This window comes from Sitophilus oryzae, unplaced genomic scaffold (assembly GCF_002938485.1).
Source record: "Sitophilus oryzae breed Bouriz unplaced genomic scaffold, Soryzae_2.0 scaffold_810_pilon_pilon, whole genome shotgun sequence".
Taxonomy (NCBI): domain Eukaryota; kingdom Metazoa; phylum Arthropoda; class Insecta; order Coleoptera; family Curculionidae; genus Sitophilus; species Sitophilus oryzae.
The window spans coordinates 3,368,270-3,392,331 of NW_022147429.1; the positions used below are offsets into that span (position 1 = coordinate 3,368,270).

At 32.6% G+C, this 24,062-nt stretch overlaps 1 protein-coding gene across 1 annotated transcript in view; it reads left to right on the forward strand.

Annotated features, from left to right (window-relative positions):
* Positions 1 to 24,062, forward strand: part of LOC115888994 (transcription factor CP2-like protein 1) — a 114,965-nt gene that overhangs the window by 70,809 nt on the left and 20,094 nt on the right. Inside the window, 2 exon segments of the mRNA XM_030908901.1 lie at positions 2,892 to 3,155; positions 21,685 to 21,752. Coding sequence (XP_030764761.1) covers positions 2,892 to 3,155; positions 21,685 to 21,752 — 332 coding nt within the window.

Consider the following 24,062-nt stretch of genomic DNA (forward strand, 5'->3'; position numbering starts at 1 on the left):
TACTTGCTTGTTTTTAATTCCTGTACTAGACTTTGCAGTGTTTTAGTTGTATCATTTTCTTCATCCTTCAAAGCTTCCCGACAGTCAGATGAACAACAAGTAAAATTTTCGGAGATTATCTCGTAATTTTTTGTACGTTTACAGCAGCTTGGATGGAAAATGTTGTTACATACAGTACATATCCAGTTGTTATTTATTTTGTTTTTACAGCATTTGAATACTTTAGCCATTATAGTCTAATTATTTTTGTTCACCAAAAAAAAAGATTCAAGATAATGTTCAGAGCAAAAACGCAGAGCGACGCCCGTACGGTCTGAGAACTCGTAGTGTACTGTTATTATGACAAACACAGCGTAGAATTAAATTTCTATATCAGCAGTTAAGTGGCAAGAATCCTTATATAATTTTATTATATACCTATACTGCAAGAAATTTGTTTTCTATTTTATAATTTGGCTTGCCTGAAAAAAAGCCTTTTACCATCTTTTTACTATCGATAGTTGCGCCTCGGTGGTACGAAAGTACTACCATTGCACGCAGGCCGCTATCTCCCGCTCGGGACTTAATATATAACCGACACTTTTCGACAAGTCGGAATTAACTATCTCTGCGCTGTGGTTGTCATTTTGTGAATCTGCCCAGGCTCACCTGATGATGGAGTAGGGCTCCGAAACCGGTAGTGAGAGCAGGTTGATCCACATTATGACAAACACAGCGTAGAATTAAATTTCTATATCAGCAGTTAAGTGGCAAGAATCCTTATATAATTTTATTATATACCTATACTGCAAGAAATTTGTTTTCTATTTTATAACTTGGCTTGCCTGAAAAAAAGCCTTTTACCATCTTTTTACTATCGATAGTTGCGCCTCGGTGGTACGAAAGTACTACCATTGCACGCAGGCCGCTATCTCCCGCTCGGGACTTAATATCTAACCGACACTTTTCGACAAGTCGGAATTAACTATCTCTGCGCTGTGGTTGTCATTTTGTGGATCTGCCCAGGCTCACCTGATGATGGAGTAGGGCTCCAAAACCGGTAGTGAGAGCAGGTTGATCCACATTATGACAAACACAGCGTAGAATTAAATTTCTATAGCAGCGGTTAAGTGGCAAGAATCCTTATATAATTTTATCTTAATCATATTGACATATTATCCTCTGTGATTTTTGTAATAAACTAATAAGACTGGTTAATAACAAGACACGACGCATGACGGATTAATACCACGCTGGCAAATCTTGCTATTGGGTCGGTATTTACATGTGTGGAAGAGAATCGCGTAGGGATTATATTAAGTTGGAATGAGAAAAATGCGACGGTGTGTCGTTGCAGCGTTGTCACATCTGTCGGAAATACAGGTGCGCGTTTCCCTGGTCAAAATGACGCTTATTTCTATAAGTTTTTTTCTTCGGAGAGATAACTAGATAATATCATTAGATATGTTGATGGGCATCTGAAATCGAGTTATAAGAATATCGTTATGATGCCCATTTTTTATAATAGCAAAACGTCAATAATCGCGGTAATTGAAAACTCAGCTTTTTATCACATAACACGCGATAACTCAAGAACCCACTTTAGATATTGAAACTTTTATATTTCGAAGTTCGGATCTTCGACAAGATATTTAAATGAGAAAAAATTGATATGCTTGTTTTTTTCTATTCTAAAAAATTTAAAAAAACGCGTCCATCAACTTTTCAACAATTTTCAGCAATAGCAGTATAACTTTTTTGTTTATAAAGATTTTCTCTTACTCTCTGCGAAGAAAATATAGCATTACATTATGATCACCAAACGTAGTAAACTCATTGTTTAATTTCTAACCTTGCATTTCATAATTTACAAGCTATAAAGAAAATTACAACAACTCGTTAATAATTAAACAATTACAGTATAGAAATTTTAGAACATTTTCCGATGCACGTCATCAACTTTGAGTGAAAAGCGATGGCGACAGCGCTACCAGATTGTGATGGATTTATGAGATGAATCTTAATTTAAAAGTGACAAACAATATAAATATATTTAGTATATAATTTTTATATATTTTTTTAAGGCAGCAGCTACCCGCTACAAATTGAAATAAGTAGAAATAACTTGAAGTGGTATAATATATATAGAAAGTGGTATAGTATATAAGTGCTTACCAATCAATCTTACTTCTCTGACTGCATTCAAGGGTAATAAAGGACTTTACTAAAACATAACTATATATCTAAAATTAATATATAACCTAAAACAAATCATCTCTGTAATGTGTATAATAAATTCTTATAATAATATTGTAGTCACCATAATATGTCCTTCCTACTGATTTTTTAATTGTAATACTATAAAATTTGATGTAATACTATCCAAACAATAAAGTAAGGTTAAGTTCTAATATTTGACAGACTATCAAATAAATTATGGAAACTTTTCAGGCACAAAACGGGTACGAAATCTGTAAATGTGAGCCACATCTGTTTCTTAAAAGTTTCGAAAAATTTGTGACACTAAGGCCTTTATTGTTATAGCTTATGTAGCTAAACCATATTTTGGTAAAATGTTTCGAAACAAAGCGATTTATGTTACGAATCATATGTATCAAAAATGGGACGAAATTGTTTCGCAATGTTTCTCAGCAGAGATTTTGTTTCGATTTTGTGTCTAAAAATGCTACTTGGGTGCTTACTTGAAATTACTAAAATCGGAACGCCTAATTACTAATTTCAGACCGTCCTTGATATTTACTAGACAATATGAACTGTGTGCTAAATCGTGTTTGAGATACACCACAAAACATGTTAGATAAATAATGATGGACGTAACTTGAAACTAAACGATGATTGTACAGACTTTCCCATTTGTTTTAATCTAATTTCCTAATTTTAATTCTTTTTAGGTCAATTGCATTAGTACGGAGTTCACACCGAAGAAACACGGCGGTGAGAAGGGTGTACCATTTCGCATCCAAGTGGAGACCTATCAGAACGAGGACAACTTGGTGGCCTCGAAGCGCCTCCACGCGGCTGCCTGTCAAATTAAAGTGTTTAAATTGAAGGGAGCGGATCGAAAACACAAACAGGACAGAGAGAAGATCATGAAACGTCCGCCCGCCGAACAAGGGAAGTACCAGGCCAGTTGCGAGTGCACCGTTTTAAGTGATGTAGGTAGAATTAATTCATTTGTCGAAAGGGTTGGGTGTTAAGACTAACGCTAAAACTTTGCTCCTGCGACAAATGTCGGCATTGTATTTTTTCCAGCTTATATTTAACTTGCAATGGTCGGATGTAGATTGTCTATTTCAAAATTAACTAACTACTTTTTAATTGTTACAACAATTCTGATTTTTATGAATTACTTTGCAGACACATTAAGCGATTTTTCGCGACATACCTTTCTTAGTTGGGTATGCAGTGTATGCCATAAATCTCTGTTTCCGTGAAAATAAGCATGTGAGGAGAATATTCGTGAAGTTCGTAACGTTTTTGTCAATTAAATGTCAAGAATTAAATGTCAAATGACATACCCGGATATAACTATCTCGACAGTAGAGTATGTTTATATATATGCTAAACGTAATGATGGATAATCTGGATTTGGTAAACATTATAATAAACTAAGTTCAGTACAACATAATGCGGAAGCAAATCATAACTATAACATTTTTATTGGAAACACAAATCGAACAATTCAATAATTTGAATTAATCATACACCATACGCAATTAATTTTTGCGATTACACAAGTTGTCAAGTGGTGAGGAGCTTGAGTAGCAGAAAATTCACACACTTTGACATAACACATACCCTGTAACATATTTATGTATGTCGCGAAAAATAACTTTTTTCACTCCTATTAAAGGTCATTTTCTGACATTTGTTTATTGGGTGGGCAATATTTTTTTTAACTCCACCACTTTTAGTAATTTACTACTTGACTTCAAAATACTACTTTTGCTTCATTGAATAAGTATCAGCCAAGCTATACCGGATGCGTCTCAAAAGTGGTTTACTCCTATAACTTTTTTATTTTTTCAGATAAAAAAAACAAGATTTGATATATAGTTAGCATATAAAATAAATAGGATTGATTGACGTATTCAGTTGTTTTTGGTCACTTCCTGGTCCACCGGAAATAACTACAACTTTTGATTTTTAAATGACACCCTGGTATGTTTTTACATTATTTGATAGAAAATGAGACTCTGAATAGAATGATATATCATATGTCAATTTTTGACATTTTCGCATATGGTTTATTTGAAATTGTAAAATGCTGTTCATAATGACAATTTGACTCGAAATACCAAGTGTGTGGTATCAGATTATTCGTAAAAAAATGTTTTATTTTCAAATATGCTAATGAGGCCACCCTTGTTCCATTTAAAAAAATTGAGATATGAATATAAATACGATTTGGGCATCTTATAACGGGCCCGGACAAGACACAAAAACCATTAGACGCTTAAACCTATTTTCCCAAGGCTCCTTGATTAAAAATTAGTGTTTTTAACACATTCATAGCACTCTAGATTGCAATTTAGAATACGATTTTTTTAAGGTAAAATGTCAAAAGTTGACATATGATATGTCATTCTATTTAGAGTGTCATTTTCTATTGAATAAAGTAATAATATGCCAGGGGTGCCATTTAAAAATTAAAAGTTGTAGTCATTTCCGGTGAAACAGGAAGTAACCAAAAACAATTGAATACGTCAATCAATTCTAATTTATGGCATATACTAACATACCAAATCTCATTTTTTATCTAAGAAAATAAAAAAGCTATAGGGGTGAATCACTTTTGAGACACACCCGGTATACGCCAGAACATTGGGCCTGCGGATTTAGACTGCGGACTTATATACTTTTAAAAACTTTGTGTTTATGTGACGAACCAATTCTGTGGCAGGCTAAGCCTGTAGCGGACCAAGCCTGCCACAGGATAAATCCGCAGATTTGATTTGTCAGATTATATTAGTCTGAAAAACGAAAAAAGTCGGTGGATTTGTAACTTTCTTCTTTTCTAAGTGGCAGTTTTTATTCCGATATACATTTATCTACATAAAAACTGCTATAAAACCGTCAATTGCTCTCCCAAACGAGAGTATTTAATCGGGTAAAGATCTAATGGGCAGACTAAGTCGGAAGGTTAGATTGGGCCTTCCAAAATACGAGACTCTTGGTACGTGACAGGCCAAGTCCGCGTACTAAATCCGCAGACAAAATCAGGAGGCCAAATCTTCTAGTGTATGGGGTACTATTACCATATTGTACATGTTTTTTTTTTCACTGGTCAAACCGATTGTAAAAACATACCGATTCGGAATATAAATAAAACTGCGTTTCACATTATTTATTGTTGGTCACTTTATGAAAAATAAAATAATCAAAAAGGAAGCCAAAAAGTAATAATATAGTATAGGCTGTTATATCTTTTAAAATATCACCCTCACTCTCACTCACACATTTTTGAGACACCCTGTACAAGTAATCATATCGTTTGTTTTTTATTATTAAGAATATTACATTACATGACATTAATTTATAGAAAAATTCATCGGTATTGGTAAAGTTCACAGGAAACAATTATATTTTGTGCGACGTTTCGTGACTTTATTGTCACTTCCTCAGACCCTAAACATTTACTCTATTGCAAATGCATACAAAAATTATCCATGGCGACTCTAACCACTAGAAAATGAGCGAGACTATTCTTGTGGTCTTGGTCTTGACCGATCAGTGTAAGACTTTGGCAATACCAAAACCGAGACCAAGCGTGCGGTCTTACATTTTTTATGATATAATAAATTTCTTATTTATATAAATATAAGAAATTTCGGATTTGTTCCAAATGATTTCTTTAATTTATTACAAATATTGTATTCCTGACTGCTCCATAATAGTTTAAAGAAAGAAATGCTGATATATAATATATTGAAAAATAAGAAATAAAAATAATAAACCAAATATTTCTTCAGACAAATATTATGCTAATAACTTCTTTCTGTAATTTTTTTACATTAAATTATTCAAAAAATACTATATATTTAAATATTTTCTATGTAGAAAGTGCCTCTAGTAAGAATTTATTTAAAAAATGTAAGACTTGCCAGTCTTGCCGCAAGACCAAGACTAAGGCTGGACCCTGCAGACCAAGATCAAGACTAACAATGAACTGCGAGACGAATACCAAGGGAGTCTTGATCATGTATTTGTTCATCCCTAACCGTTCACAGATGAAAAACATACGCGATTTGAAGAAATAAACATGGAGAAAATTTTTGAACGATGTACAATATATCGTCATCAGTTTGATGTGGTACTTTTAAATATGAAGTCCAGGGGAAAACATGATAAGCACCATTTTACTAATTTTACAGGAGAGCCCTGGTCCAGCTGGTGATTATCAGGTTCTTTCCCTGTATGTATAATTTTACTAGGCATAATATCATAGGATTTAACAGCTTATTGCCCTGCAGAGTTTATACATTTTGTAGGAACCAGTAAAATGTTGCCTAGATGTTTTTTGACTTGAGAAATCAGATTTTGGTGTCAATATGATCCCTACTTGTAAGGAGCGCCATCTACAAATTTTTAACTGATTTGAAGAATAATAACTTTTCGTCCGTACCTGTATAAAACTACTGAGTGAAAAAATATACATTAACGCTATTTTTTACAGAGAAACGTATCTTGATAAAAAGTAAAGATTTCAGTTAACGTCTCCTTTTTGCTGCCAGGGCTAATCTGGACGGGGCCTACTTTGTTTACGCGGAATCCGAACCGCGGTCCTCGGCCATATCATGGTCAGTGGCCTACCGACTTAGGAAGTGTCTAAATTAACTCTTACTCATCCGATCTCATCCGGCCTCGAACCGGCGTGAATGAGCAGTGTGTATCAATAGATTTTACACTTCTCCCGTGGACAACAGCACGATACAGAGTTTCGAACCTGTCACCCGTCCATCCACCAGTATCGCCTTACGTCGCTTAACTTCAGTGTTCTAATGGGAACCGGTGTTTCAACGTAGCTAGGCCGTTGCGGTATCCAGATAAAAATCGCTACGACTAACCGTTCTCAAGATATTTGAATGTAAATTATCAATAACATGTCATTAATAAACATATAAACTAGATAGTTATTTGACAGAAATTATAAATTTGGGAAGTTTCCCGAATACAATTTGAACCACCCTATATATTAGAACTTCAATATAAATATAATTACAGAGAGAAGGACAACTATTTTTTTTCAATTATTTATAAGATAATAATTAGTGATGACCAGCTTATGGAAAGTATGAATACTAAGACGATAAAATATGTAAATTAATGTCATGTTATTTAACGTTACCTATTCTATTTTATTTTTTTATTGAATAATATTTAATAATGCCGTTTAAGTATTGCTGCTAATAAAAATAATTTGTTTTTAAGGCATGTAGTGGAAGTAAGTGAAAATATGTATTAGTTAAATGCATAATAAGGGCTCAAACAGTGTAATTTAGCCACAAAAGAAACGTATTTTTTATTTTAATTGAGGAAGTAGTATATTAAGTAATAAATTCTTGTAATTTTAAATTACTGTTTGCTTACTATAGTAAATTTTTCATGCTGAATTACTTTTTATGCCTCCAGTTTTTATGTTACAATGCAAATCAGTTTTGTACAATTTTATCACTGGAATAAACAAAATAAATTTTATTAACTAGACATCAAAATAGTGAAATAAATTATGTCCTGTTTTAAATGTAAATCATTATTTACCGCTTGAAGTACAGTAGGTCTGTATACACGTATGTAGATGGATCTGTGTCTATGAAAAGAATGCGGACAAAAAACATTTAAATAAACAGCAATATATTTTGTACGTCGACTTGACGAGTACGTCACCGCAAATCGCTCCGCCCACTCATTTTATTGGCTACATGCAAATTTGTCGAATTTTTATTGATGGGACGCGTCGTCTAATTTTTTACGAAAAACATCGAGAGAATATCGTTTTCTCTCTCACGAATACCCCGTAGCTACAGAACGGACAGACGTACTGTATATACGGTATCAACAGTTTCCAAAATATTTAATAATAATAAGCAAGATATGTTTAATAATGAGAACAATAATTTTATTGATGATAATATCATCGTAAGTATGGCAATAAGAAAAGACATTCTAGTAAATAACACAACACTGGAAATGGTAGTAGCCTAAGAGCTGACGACATATTTAGAGAACATATTTTAGGCAAGCTAGAATAACTAAAAATGTATTGTTTATTAACTGGTGAACCCAGAATCCTAAGTCTGGTTGGGGGGTTGGGGGTATTTCGCTACTGCGCAACCCATAACATTTGCAAAAAAATAAATCCAAAAAATATTCTTTAGGCAACTTGAAATTTGTTTATTCTTAAATTTTAGCATCTATTTAACCTAGAAATAAGTATGCCAGACTTTTTTTTCGGGTTTAAAGTGTAAACCGACCGTTCCAAATATGTTTAATTATTATACCTGGAAAACACACTTTAGGCATTCTAAAATTTTTACAGCGTGTTTATTAGATGATATTAAAAAATATGTGTTAATTGCCAGACGAATTCAATGGGATTTAATACTTGCCAGACGCGAATAAAGATTTTAAATGGGCGCGATAAGAAAGTCTTACGAGTATCTATAAGCGCGAGAAAGATAGTTTATTGAGACCCGTCGCGAGTCGGCAGCCGATGCGGCTGACGTAACAGCATTTTGGAGTCGTAAAAATTAAAAAAAAAAACTAACTAATATTGAATAAATAAATCGAAACATTTTTTAATAAAAATGTTTGACTGAAATCCTTTGAATAAGAAAACTTTTTAATTTAAGTATTTTGTATCTGAAAGAATAAAAAGACGAATAATTATTTAAAAATTAGCATAATATAAAATATATTTTTTTCAAACGTCACAAAAGTATAATTATTATTATACTTTTGTGACATATTATATTATTATTATTTTTTGCGACCTGACTGACAATATAAAAAAGTCATTTTAACGCCTAAGCATAAAAGTAAAGCACTTTTACTTACTTTTGAATCTATTTAGAAAGATTAACAATGGTACTTTAATAAAATTCCAGAATACTTATATTTTTAGCACTGTACAGGGTGGTCGAAATTGGTCTGTTTTAACAGAGAAAACCTGCTTCCTGACTAGATAGAGCAAAACCGACGTAGATGTCATAGGCTCTATTTCTGAGATATGTTTAATGTCATAAACTGCCTGTTGATATTTTCACTGCCAACTCAGATACAGGGTCTTTTTGAATTTTTTACCATTTTGAAAATTGCCCATAACTTTTTTATTTCGCGGTATAATAAAATTCTGTAAAAACGTTCTTAAGGCGCTTTTTTAAGCACAATTCAGTGGCGTAGTCAGTTTTTTTCTATATTTACTCTTTTTGTCAGAAATGGTAAAAAATATAATTTTTTAAATGGAAATCATAGTTGGCTATGAACTTAAAAAAGTGGTGGCATTTAACCCTTTCCAACGATATAAAGTTATGGACATTTATTTCTAAGAATGAGAGAAATATTAGGGTTTTGATCTTTATATCGAAGCGGGCCTTGATTTTGTGTTGACCTATTTGCCTAATTATTTTTTATCACAATTTAATATTCTATATTATTATTTATCTGCATAATTAAAGACTTTTGAAAAGGTAAATTAACATTCTATATTAGTAATTACAATTGAAATCGGTACAATAAACAAAGAACAAAACTAAAAAACGTATTTTTGAGTGACGAATGTAGTTTTCTAAAAAAACCTCAAAGATGTTCAAACAGCACCGCCTTCTTGAATACACAATAAACATCTTTTGCGCACAGAGTTACAGCAATTTATTAGGCGAACTGCTCTAATAAGTCCAAAAGCTTGTCTAGTAGCCTTCTGCAATTCTTCTCTCGTCCCAACGGTTCTTCCCTCATATAAGATATATTATATAAGATCTTTTAATTTCTCCCATAAAAAAAGTCGAAGGAGGGATATGGGATATCCAAGATATGGGGCCCCTTTTTCCAATCCAATTTTCTCCAAATTCTCCATTTAATACTTGAGTTGTAACCCTGGCGTTTTAATTATAATTGGTAATACTAATATAGAATGTTGATTTACCCTTTTAAAAGTCTTTAATTATGCAGATAAATAATAATATAGAATATTAAATTGTGATAAAAAATAATTAGGCAACTAGGTCAACATAACAGCAAGGCCCGCTTCGATACAAAGATAAAAAACCTAGCATTTCTCTCATTTTTAGAAATAAATACACATAACTTTATGCCGTTGGAAAGGGTTAAACGTCAGCATTTTTTTTAAGTTCATAGCCAACTATGATTTCCATTTAAAAAATTATATTTTCTATTATTTCTGACAAAAAGAGCAAATATAGAAAAAAACTGACTACGCCACTGGATTGTGCATGAAAAAGTGCCTTAAGACATTTTTACAGAATTTTATTATTCCGCGAAATACAAAAGTTATGGGCAATTTTCCAAATGGTAAAAAATTCAAAAAGACCCCGTATCTCAGTTGGCAGTGAAAATATCAACAGGCGATTTACGCCATTAAAAGTGTCTCAGGAATCGAGCCCATGACATCTATGTCGGTTTTGCTCTATCTAGTCGGGAAATAGGTTTTCACTGTTAAAACAGACTAATTTCGACCACCCTGTACATGGTACTCTTTTGTCGGGACTACGTTTTCTGGTAAAACCACTTCTTTAAATTTTAAACCATGTTGTTGGCGCACTTATGAAAATTCTTTGCATTTTTGTAGTCTGCCTTCATCAAAAACAATAACTTTGTCACTAGTAACTTTTTTACAAACTACACAACTTAAATGTTTTTTTATCCATTGTGATTTAGTAGGTAGTAGCGAAATTAATAGTTACTAAAATATTTATTTGCAGTAATTATTCTAAACTAATTACACTATGCACGTCAATATTTAATTTATAAATACATATTTGTACATGGTTACTTAATTCCAACAAAATAATCTTTGATTAAAAGCCTGCAAATAATTGAAATGAAAGCGAAAAAAAATTGTTTTTATGAAAATTTGAAGTACTCCAAAATACTGTTACGTCAGCCGCATCGGCTCATCATCGGCTGCCGACTGGTCTCAATAAACTATCTTTCTCGCGCTTATAGATACTCATAAGACTTTTTTGTCGCGCTCATTTAAAATCTTTATTCGCGTCTGACAAGTATTAAATCCCATTGAATTCGTCTGGCAATTAACACATACTTTTTAATATCATCTAATAAACACGCTGTAAAAATTTTAGAATGCCTAAAGTATGTTTTCCAGGTATAATAATTAAACATATTTGGAATGGTCGGGTTAAGCTTGATTTTCATGCATCCGTTGTCCGACGATACGTTGATACGATATTAATTTTATTGGTAGAATTTAAAGATTTTGATTGGTTAGAAAATAACGCAGTTTTTAAATTTATTGCATTTTCATGCCTCCGTTTATCGGATATACTTGGTTGTTATTTTATATTTTCATTTCCATAACGATTTTGCTATTTTACTTATATTTTTATTATTGTTAGATTAAATTTGTCAAAAAAGTGTCAAAACGTCCGTTATCGTATGAACGGGTCCGTTGACGGACTGAAGTAAAATATTTACGGATGAAAAATGGCGCGAAAACGCTATGGCCAATCAGAGCACCGTCGGACCAACGTACCAACGTATAACGGATGCATGAAAATCAAGCTTTACACTTTAAACCCGAAAAAAAAGTCTGGCATACTTATTTCTAGGTTAAATAGATGCTAAAATTTAAGAATAAACAAATTTCAAGTTGCCTAAAGAATGTTTTTTGGATTTATTTTTTTGCAAATGTTATGGGTTGCGCAGTAGCGAAATACCCCCAACCCCCCAGCCAGACTTAGGATTCTGGGTTCACAAGTTATTAAAGTTTATTTTTTTTGTTATTCTAACTTGCCTAAAATATGTTCTCTAAATATTTCGCCAGCTCTCTGGCTATAGGAGAATATATGCAGGGTGGTCCGAACTGTATTCCGGAAACTTCGGCAACATATTCTGCAGATAAAAATAAGTAAAAAAGTTCTTATAAATGTATGTCCTAAAATGCTTAGTTTCGGAGATACAGGGTGTAGAAGTTTGATTTTTATTTCGATTTTTTCCAAATAATTTCCGAAGTAACGTCAATATTTGGATGAAAATTGGTGTCTGGGAGTTTTTTGACATGAGAAATTTGATTTCGATGTATGATAATATGGCTCCTACTTGTAGAGGGCGCCATCTATGTATTTTTTAACTGGTTTGAAGTGTAATAACTTTTCGTCCGTACCTGTATAAAACTAGCTAGTTAAAAAATATACATTTACGATGTTTTTTACGTAAAAAAGGTCTCTTGGTAAAAATCGCTACGAGTAATGGTTCTCGACATATTTGGAATCAAAATTACCAATAATTGTCATTATTGACATAAATTAAACATGTTGACTAATTAGTTATTAGACTAAACTCATAAATTTGCAATGTTTTTGTGTCAAAAGTTCAACAGAAACTGTTTTATCATCATTTTTTTGAAGAAAAATTAATGATTAGTTTAAAAAATAAAAAGTTCCCAAATTTCTCATTTCAGTCAAATAACTATCTACTCAACATGTTTATTTTTAGTCAATAATGACAGGTATTGACTATTTCCATTGTAAATATCTTGAGAACGGTTGCTCGTAGCGATTTTTACCAAGAGACATTTTTTACGTAGAAAATCACGAAAATGTATATTTTTTCACTTAGTAGTTTTATACAGGTACGGACAAAAAGTTATTACTCTTCAAAACAGTTAAAACAGATGTAGGTGGCGCCCCCTACAAATAGGAGTCATTTTGACATGAAAATCAAATTTCTCATGTCAAAAAACTCCCAGACACCAATTTTCATCCAAATATTGACGTTACTTCAGAAATTATTTGGATAAAATCGAAATAAAAATGAAACTTCTACACCCTGTATCTCCAAAACTAAGCATTTTAGGACATACATTTATATGAACTTGTTTACTTATTTTTATCAGTAAAATATGCTCCCGAAGTTTCCGGAATACAGTTCGGACCACCCTGTATATTTCGGGCAACTAATACACAGCTCGGGGAGTACTTATGGAAGAAACTTAATCATATTTAAATCTAGAATGCCACTTTATCTAAAGAATGGAACATTCGACCAATGTGTACTACCAGTCATGGCCTATACATGTGAAACCTGTAAATTTAAAACGGATATTGTAAGGAAACTGCAGGTCACGCAATGGAAAGAAATAATAATATGGTGGGAATAACCAAGAGAGGCCGTAAAAGAACAGAGTGGATACGACAAAAGACCCAGGTAATAGATGTCATCCACAGAATCAAATCCCTCAAGTGGCAATGGGCAGGACACCTACTAGCAAGAAGGACATACAACAGATGGACCTCAAAAATTACAACATGGTACCCACCCCCATTTAATATATATGTTACGGTTAAGGTCCGATGTTCGGTTAATGTCGACATTACCCGGTTAATCTCGAGAATAGCACACAACAAAACAACCAAAAACATGACCTAACCCAAACATTAACACGTTAATGTCGACATTAACCGGACATCGGACTTTAACCGTAACATATACATTATTTAAATAAAAATTAAAATCGACATTAAGTAAAACCACCACTAGTAAAACAAATGTGAAGGACAGTAGTTACAGGGTGGAACATTTTGATTGTTTCTAACCAATCAACCGTTAGAAATATTCAAATGTTCATGTGCAGTCTCGGATTCTTTTTTTGTGAAATTCATAATGGCGCAAACAGATCATGGGTATCTTTATCAGTTTTGAAGCTACGGGGGGATTCTCAAATTTTAAATGTTTTTAAGATGTTTGATAGTTCGTTTATTTCAGCAACAAGGCAAAAATGAGTTCAACATTCTAAGGGCACTTTTCTGTGTAAAATGCAGTGGCGTACTAAGACTTTTTTCGAAAAAAAACATTTTTTTTAGATATTAACTATATTTAATTTATTAATAATGTGGATCTTGATCGTTATAAATCTTAATCTTTATACTGTAGCAAAACAGTACATCATTATAAATAATTATTATCAGAAATATGGACTAACTTAAGGAAGCCTTGGAGGACAGTAAATTTGATTTACATATCTGCTTTAGAAGAATATCATGCTCTGATCAACCTCATCCAGAATAAAGGCCAATATCAACATTTTTTGTTTATTCTAAAATTGTTTTGTAGTATTTGTCATTATTTTTACTTAATATTTAATATTATTTTTGTAAGGTATTTTAACATAAGTGTTTGGAATGTATATTTTACAAAATCTGTTTATGTTAAGTATTTATATAATAAAATACTTGCTATAAGTACTATAATTATTTGATATTGTTTATTACCTTATTAACCTGTAAAACCTTTAGATATTTTAATATACAATTTATTAAATTAAACTAACACTTTATTTTCATAAAACACAAGAACCATTCATATGAATAAATATCTCTGGATAAATTCTTCAAATATCTACTTTGAAATTTTTATTTAATTTAAATTAACCTTTTATGCAAAATTAAGCAATAAGGCTAATTCTCGCGCAAGACATCATTAGTAAGGCAAATTCATGAATGAGTTAAATTCTTCAATGTTTGTCTCGTTAAATGAGTAAGAATAGTATCCGAAAAATTGACCGAAAGCAAATCACCAAACGAAAATTTACCTGATGGAAAATTGCCCGAAAAGATAATTTCTCCATGAACATTTTGTTGAACCAGAAGGTTGCCCGAAAAAAGAAATAATTGTCAGGCCATTACCAGAAGCCTTCGTTATTCTCATCCCTGTTAATTTCTGTAAAATTCTATTTATTTAGGCAAGAACTGTAATTTTCCTACATACCAGGGGCGCTATTCTCTACAATCGTCGGTATCGGTAAGTTACCGACAGCTATCGGTACGTACGGCCAATCAGCGTCGTGTTTATTGTTGTTGTCATAGTTACCGATCCGCCCTATGGCAGATATCCGTAAATTTGTACCGACGACTCTCGGTATCTCTACCGTGAGGTTAACAAAGGCACGGTAGAGATACCGATTTTCGTCGGTACAAATTTGCGATATCTGCCATAGGACCGATCGGTAACTATGACAACAACAATTAACACGAAGTTATGAAGTTTACTATATACAAATACGTATCGAAAGCTGTCGTAACTTACCGATACCGACGATTTTACAGAATAGCGCCCCAGTCCTCGAACTAAAATGTGTTTTTTAGAACACGTTTGTGTTTTACAACGTCTTGTTTAAAAAAAAGTCTTTTTAAAATTCTCGGAAAAAACATACTGAAAACATTGTTTTGTACCGGTTGTCCCAAGTTCGAACCTCCTAATTGGACTACGGAAACTAGAAGTAGTACGTGGTCGGTTAAATTGAGGCAAAGTTGCGTAACTTGATGCTAGTTCAAATGCCACATTTAAAGTTTAAAAATTACTAATACTTCCAAAGATTTATGAACAAAAACGAATTATCGCTATTTATTTATTTTTTGAGTCTTTTTGAATAGATATAACAAAATAAGTTTCCCATTCTCATTGCTAGTCTTTTTTCGAGGGGTGTCTCACTTGGGTAAAAAATGTACACGTACTGCCAAAATATCCTTCCACTTCTAAGCGACTGCCAGTGACTAAGAGAAGACTGCCTATGACTGCCATGTAATTATTATAGACGACTGCTATAAGACTGCCAATGACTGCCATAAGACTGCCAATGACTGCCAGCGACTGCCAAGAAAATGTACATGTAATTCCAATAGTGAGACACCCCTCGTCTTTTTTGTTCTACAGTATGGTGTTATCAGATTTTCAAATCGACGATGCACCTTTCAGCTGCCCTAATCAACTTTCTATTTTTTTAAATACGGCCCTGGATTTTTTATTACGGATGTTAAGAGCTTCTAGGGTCCCACAACCAATGATATATCGCACTTGTTTGAAAAAAAATAATATTAATGTCAATTCTTTAAAATAAAATATAAATGACATTTTCCGTCAGAACTAATGTGTTAAAGAGAAGTAGAGAACAGATTCTTAGTAAGATCTTACCTGGGGCGCTATTCTGTACAATCGTCGGTATCGGCAAGTTACCGACAGCTATCGGTACGTACGGCCAATGAGCGTCGTGTTGATTGTTGTTGTCATAGTTACCGATCGGCCCTATGACAGATATCTCAAATTCGTACCGACGACTCTCGGTATCTCTACCGTGAGGTTGACAGGGGCACGGTAGAGATACCGATTTTCGTCGGTACAAATTTGCGATATCTGCCATAGGACCGATCGGTAACTATGGCAACAACAATTAACACATTTTTACTATATACAAATACGTATCGAGAGCTGTCGTAACTTACCGATACCGACGATGTTACAGAATAGCGCCCCTGGAAATCGTTAATATGTATTTTTCGAATTAGTGCGATACATCGTTGGCTTTAGGACAGAAAGAGTAATAAAAAATGAATTGAAATCGCGAATATTCGTTTTATTCCAAAAATCTTAAAAAACTGAATACAAGAAATGTTTAAACTTGTCATGTGGCATTTGAACCAGCATCAAATTAGGCAACTTTGCCTAAATTTAACCGACCTCGTACTACCTCTAGTTTTCGAGCTCCCAATAATGAGGCTCGAATATGGGACACCGTGTACATACATATATCATAAAGGTAAAAGTTTTTTTCTAGAATATGATAAAAAACTGCAGTTAAAGGAGTTTGAGAAACTATATAAATAATTAAAGAATACTTTTCTGATTTGAGATGACTTCAATATGCATGGTATATAATTAAAGTATTAATAATTTAGTCATTCTATTCAATGTTAATTTATTTTGAAATTATCATTCGTTAATGTACATGTTAAATGTGTAAGCTACATATTATAACTATACTATTTTTATAATTAGCATTAGATTTTAATTCTAATAAATTCTTATATTAAAAATAAGACAAATGAAGCCTATAAACATATCTAAAAGTCTACAACATACAGGGTGTACCAATATTCCGTGGATATACAATCTACTAAGTATTTTTGAAATTAAAAATTTGCCTCTATTGTTTCGTTTGTTCGTTAGAGGTCAGCACACATTTTTTAAAATATTTTAAGAACCGTTGTTCGGGTTCTTCCTATTTGAATGAGATTTAGGGTGCCTATATTTTGCTAAGCGCTTTAACATTAGACTTTCACAAAAATCAAGACAAAGGACAGGAAGGGTGAAATCTACCCCCACCTCAACATACATTTTAGTAGAAATATTTTCCGACTCCACCTTTTTGTTGTAAAATGCTCTTAGTATTTACTACATTTTTATCTCATTTAAGAAAACGCCACCGCTCATACTGTTTGAGATTTTTTTTTTCGAAGCTGGTTTGCAAAATATATTTCTTGTCATCAAGTTATGTAGGCGCATAAGATCTAGTATACGTTAATAAACTAGTTGGCGAAAATATGGAATGTTATGTTATTATCATAAATTATATTTGACACTAAGCTTCGTAAATTTTAATTTAATGTTCGGGTTTATTTGTTATTAACGCCCTAACGGGCATACGAAATACTTTTTATAGAGATAAATTGTGTGCAAATAACATATTTTGATTTAAAAAATACGTATCTGTTCTATGTTCACGGAATATTGGAACTCCTTGTATATTTTGTAGGTCTGGCTTTGGAAAAATAAAAAAATGTGTCCTCAAAAACTATGCGATGTGTTGTTTTCAAGAGCCCAAAATGTACTAAATACTAGGAGGGCAATTTTACGGGAAAAAAATTGGCGCCGGGAGGCACGTGTAGCCGCCCATACTAAAATATGTTAATATCTCGAAAACTGCGACTTTGACTGATTTTGATGTTATTACAAATTTTGTTGTAAATATTATTCCTAATCTTAATTTGAAAACCGCGTTTCGCTAGCTACTGTAATTTTGGAGTTACGATTTTTTAAATTTTTAACCCCCTCCCATACCTCCTTACCAACACCCCACCCCCACCAAAAACTAATGGCCAGATTCTCGGGTGCCACAGTATTTTTGTGCCGAATTTGGTTAAAATCGGTTCAGCGGTTTTTGAGTTATCGGGTTACAGACGGACAGACAGACAGACAGACACCATGAAAATATTTTGTATTTAGGTCGTTTATGACCCAAATAACTCATTTTGAGTGAAATTAAAAAAACTTTTTTTTACCGATCTTAATAGCCTACCATACCTATTGGTATGGTCGGCTAAAAATTCAGTCGTCGGTGGTGTTGGAAAATATTTATATTATAATTTATGTAGAGATTTAGATAGTTTTTACTCTTCCCGTATTTTTCTTGTTTTTTTTGTTGAGTCGAATTTTCAAGCGCATCAACGGGTTTTGTGTATAATAAGCTTATTTTGATTCTAAAAATATAGGTCAGTCAAGTTTGCCCCCCGTATTAGAGGAAATTCAAAAATAAATATACCACTATTTTGCACACATTTTGCACAATTTTGCACACCATAAATGATATTTTGCACACTTACCTAGGGGAAACCAGGGCCGTTTTTTAAACGGGGGGCAAACTTGACCGTTCCCCCCCATTTGTTAAGAAATTGATTTATTTCTATGTACATCGATTCAGCTAATTTTGCACACCTGTTTGAATTTTATTTTGCACACCCTTCTGACGAAAGTTATAAGTGGTTGAAAATTTAAATTCCCCCAAATCTGTGACTAAATTGAATTTTGTTTATATCAAACGAATCGGCTAATTTTGCACAATTTAGCACACCTGTTTTTGAATTTTGCACACCATCCTGATTAAAGTTATGAAGGTTTGAAAATTTGCAATTTCCCCCCCATCTGTCACGAAATTGAATTTTGTGTATATCAGACGAATCGGCTAATTTTGCACAATTTTGCACACCTGTTTTTGAATTTTGCACACCATCCTGATTAAAGTTATGAAGGTTTGAAAATTTGCAATTTCCCCTCCATCTGTCACGAAATTGAATTTTGTGTATATCAAACGAATCGGCTAATTTTGCACAGCTATTTTCAAATTTTGCACACTCTCCTGACAAAAGTTATAAGAGTTTGAATATTTGAAATTTGTCCCATTGTGTGTGAAATGTCCCACTTAAAACTACAAAGTATTAGTCATATTTCGAAAATGATAGATCTCAGCGACGTGAAAAGCTACACGTAACTTAGATTTCACCTTTTCGATAATTTATAGCTTGCATAGAAGAACATTTATGAAACTAAAGATTCTACACACAGATTTGTCCTAGCCCTCTTACTTCCTGAAATACCTGGCAAATTTGAAAATTTTGCATTTTTCGACAACCCTCGTATCTCGGTTATCCTATAACTTATCGAAAAGGTGAAGTCTGGGTTCCGTACAGTTTTCCACGTCGCGTCGCTGAGATCTGTCATTTTCAAATATGACTCATACTTATGTTTTTTAAATGAGACAATTCACACACAATGGGACAAATTTCAAATATTCAAACCCTTATAAGTTTTTTCAGGAGAGTGTGCAAAATTCGAAAGTAGCTGTGCAAAATTGTGCAAAATTAGCCGATTCGTTTGATATAAACAAAAGTCAATTTCTTAGCAGATGGGGGGATTGCAAATTTTCAAACCCTCATAACTTTCGTCAGGAAGGTGTGCAAAATTCTAAAATAGGTGTGCAAAATTGTGCAAAATTAGCCGATTCGTTTGATATAAATGAAATTCAATTTCGTAGCAGATGGGGGGGAAATTGCAAATTTTCAAACCCGCATAACTTTAGTCAGGAGAATGTGCAAAATTCAAAAACAGGTGTGCAAAATTGTGCAAAATTAGCCCATTCGTTTGATATAAACAAAATTCAATTTAGTCACAGATGGGGGGGAAATTTCAAATTTTCAACCCCTTATAACTTTCGTCAGGAGGGTGTGCAAAATTTAAAAATAGGTGTGCAAAATTGTGCAAAATTAGCCGAATTGATGTACATAGAAATAAATCAATTTCGTAACAAATGGGGGGGAACGGTCAAGTTTGCCCCCCGTTTAAAAAACGGCTCTGGTTTCTCTTAAGTAAGTGTGCAAAATATCATTTATGGTGTGCAAAATGTGTGCAAAATAGTGGTATATCTCTTTTTGAATTTCCTCTAGTACGGGGGGCAAACTTGACCGACCTCAAAAATATGTATTGTATAAAAATACGTTTTTAAAAAACTATATTATACAAAATTTTTATACGACTTTCTTTTCGCATTTCTTTATCTACTCGAATAATTTAAAAGCTCCTGTAATATTATTTTATTCTTGGGCAACGGCCCAGCTACGTCGAAACACCGGTTCCCATTAGAACACCGAAGTTAAGCGACGTAAGGCGATGCTAGTGGATGGACGGGTGACCGGTTCGAAACTTTGCATCGTGCTGTTGTCCAAAAAGGGAAAAGTGTAAAATCTATTGATACACACTGCTCATTCACGCCGGTTCAAGGCCGGATGAGATCGGATATCTCGTGAGTAAGAGTTAATTTAGACACTTCCTAAGTCGGTAGGCCATTGACCATGATATGGCCGAGGACCGCGGTTCGGATTCCGCGTAAACAAGTAGGTCCCGTCCAGTTTAGCCATTGCAGCAGAAAGGAGACGTTAACTTGAACCTCACACATTATTTTATTCTATGAAAAAATATTTAATATAATTACTTTTATAAAATGTTATCTTGTATAGGGAGAAATTGAAATTGAATATCAACATTTTTTATATGAAATTATTAATAATACTATAATTGCCATAATATTGGGTCCAAGGAAATGACAACTTTGATATTTTTGCTTAAAAAAATCGTATTTTAAATTTCAATCTCGAGTGGCTCTGTTAAAAACACTAGTTTTTAATCAAGGAGCCTTGGAAAAATATATTTGATCGTCTAATGTTCTTCGCGTCTTGTCCTGGTCGGTTTAAAGATGCCCAAATCGTATTTTTAATCATATCAATTTTTTCTAACGGAACAAGTCAAGTGGCTCATTAGCATATTTGGAAAAAGTATTTTTTTACGAATAATTTGGTACCACACACTTGGTATTTCGAGTCAAATTGTTGTTATGAACCGTATGTTACAATTTCAAATAAACCATATGCGAAAATGTCAAAAGTTGTCATTCTATTCAGAGTGTAATTTTCTATCGGATAAAGTAAAAAAAAAATACCGAGGGTCCCATTTAAAAATCATAAGTTGTACTAATTTGCGATGAAATAGTAAGTGCCCAAAACAATTTTGAATACGTCAATCGATCCTAATTTATGTCATATACTAACATACCAAATCTCGTTTTCATTTCTGAAAAAATAAAAAAGTTATAAGGGTGAGCCACTTGTGAGATGCACCCGGTATATCAGAAGAAATTGCTTTGCTTTTTGGCAAACGAAAAATTTTGTGAAAATAATAAGAAAATAGGAAATAACAAAAATATACATTTTCTTTACCTAAGCATCATTTGAAGGTCTATAGTTGGGCCTTGAATTGTTCTACTAATAGTTTATTATAACTCCATTCCAAACCATCTTAATATACCTAGTTTATGTTTATTTTCAGATTCCCTCTGATGCTGTCCTGCAAAGCTCTCCTCTACCATCAATTACAGCATACCATCCTGTCAAAAGGTATTTTTTCAATTCTCTAAATTACTCTATTAACTCATTATTTATCACCGCCTTTATAATGTAATATACACTGATTAAGCGACCCACCTAGTGAAGCAAATTAGAACTTTGTGTTCCCGTACTGAATACATTAGGAACTAGTTCATACCTCTCTAACCAGAATCAACCAGTGAGGTTTGGGAAGGCAAAACCCAAATATCTGTTTTGAAACGAACAGGAAAAATTTAATCTCCTATTCACTATTTTTAAAAATCGACGTTTCAGTGTTATAATACACCGAATAATACCTAAAAGATATGAAAAAGAGTCGATGGAATTCGCTAACAAAATCTCGTTTTATTCTGTTATATCTAGATTCGAAGATATAAATCTGAATATACCAGTAATAACTTATGGTTGATTAATCGATTCAAATAATGTAAGAAAATGTTATTACGATTAACGGTTAGTATTTGCGAATAGTGAGTTTATTTTATATCGCTATTTTATACTCATAATCAAATCTAGCGAGTAAAATATATATACAGTATGTCCCCGGATTGTCTTTACAAGTGGAAAAAAAATGATTATTGACATTTCGAGTCTATTTATTCTAAAATGGGTAATTCAGTTTTTACTTTTTCAAATTTCCATACCGTTTTAGAGAAAATTAAGAAAAAATATGACAATATAGTTGAATTTTTTGAAAGTCCTGAAAATCAAAACGCGTTTCTATGGTAATATAATTTCGTTTTCATTCTTTGATAGTTTGTTATTGATAGAATTTTAATTAGCGTCATATTTTTGCTGTTTTAAAATGTTAAAGAAACACAACATTTATTTAGTTCAATGCTACGGAAAGGGTGATAGCTATCGGAATATGTCATACTATAACAACAGCAAAAATATGACGTTATTCAAAATTAATAATAACCATCTATCAAAGAATGAAATCGAAATTATATTACCATAGAAACGCCTTCTGATTTTTAGGACTTGACCCTACCAAACGAAATTTTCATTTTTTTTAATTTTCTCTAAAGCGGTATGGAAATTTGAAAAAGTATAAACGGAATTACCCATTTTAGAACAAGCAAACATTTTTATGAAAAATGAATTTTTCTCAAAATCTCAATAATAAAAAAGTTTTTCCTTTTGTAAAGACAATCCGGGGATATACTGTAGACTGCCATGACTGTGTAAAAACCACTAATTTTAAAATATATTTGATTATCTAATCTATTTCGTGTCCTCTATTGACCGATTAAAAGATGCCCAAATCGTATTTTTAATAACTCATTTTTTTTCAAATGGAACAAGAATGGCTCATTATCATATTTGGAAAAAGCATTTATTTAGGAATAACTTGGGACATACCGTATATTTAAAAAAAATGTGTTTTTAATATAAATATTATTTTTTGACTAATTTTTATTTCAGTTTTTTAAAGTTTTTAATTAATGCAATTTAGGGTTCGGTCCACAATAGCACAGAAATTAAGATCGATTATCACTTCAAACGTTATTCCTGTATGATCGAAAAAAATAGCGTCCATTTGGCTTGGAAATGGACATCAATAACATTCCCCATATAATTTTACATACAGTATGTCCACGGATTGTCTTTACAAGAGTAAAAACTTTGTTATTAATGACATTTTTCAGAAAATGCATTCTTCATAAAAAATTTTGCTTGTTCTAAAATAGTTAATCTGGTTCATAGCCGTCTGTATTTAGAGTCGGCCGTGTCTGGTTTATACTTTTATAAATTAGAGAAAATTAATTAAAAATTAAATAAAAACTGAAAATATAGTTGAATTTAAGTCTTAAAATACATTCTTCATTGCTTGTTCTTAAATGCTCAATCCAATAATGGAGAAAAATTACAAAAAAAAACATGAAAACATGGTGAAGTCCTAAAAATCAAAAGGCATTTCTTGGTAATATCATTCCGCTTTCATTCTTTGATAGATTGTTATTGATAGAATTTTAATTAACGTCATATTTTTGCTGTTTTAAAAGGGATCACAAAATTGAATTCAATGCTACAGAAAGGGTTAATAACAGTTATCGGAAAATGTGACTTTATTTTGGTACAACAAAACAACAGCAAAAAATTTGACGTTAATCAAAAATAATAAGAATCTGCCAAAGTCGTAGCCTATCTGGCAAAGAATAAAATCGAAATGATATTACCATAGAAACATAGATCGATAAGGTCGCGGTGATTAGGTCCATAGAAACGCCTTTTGATTTTTAGGACTTAAAGGAAAATTCAACCATATTTTCATGTTTTTTTTTTGTTATTTTTCTCTAAAACGGTATGGAGATT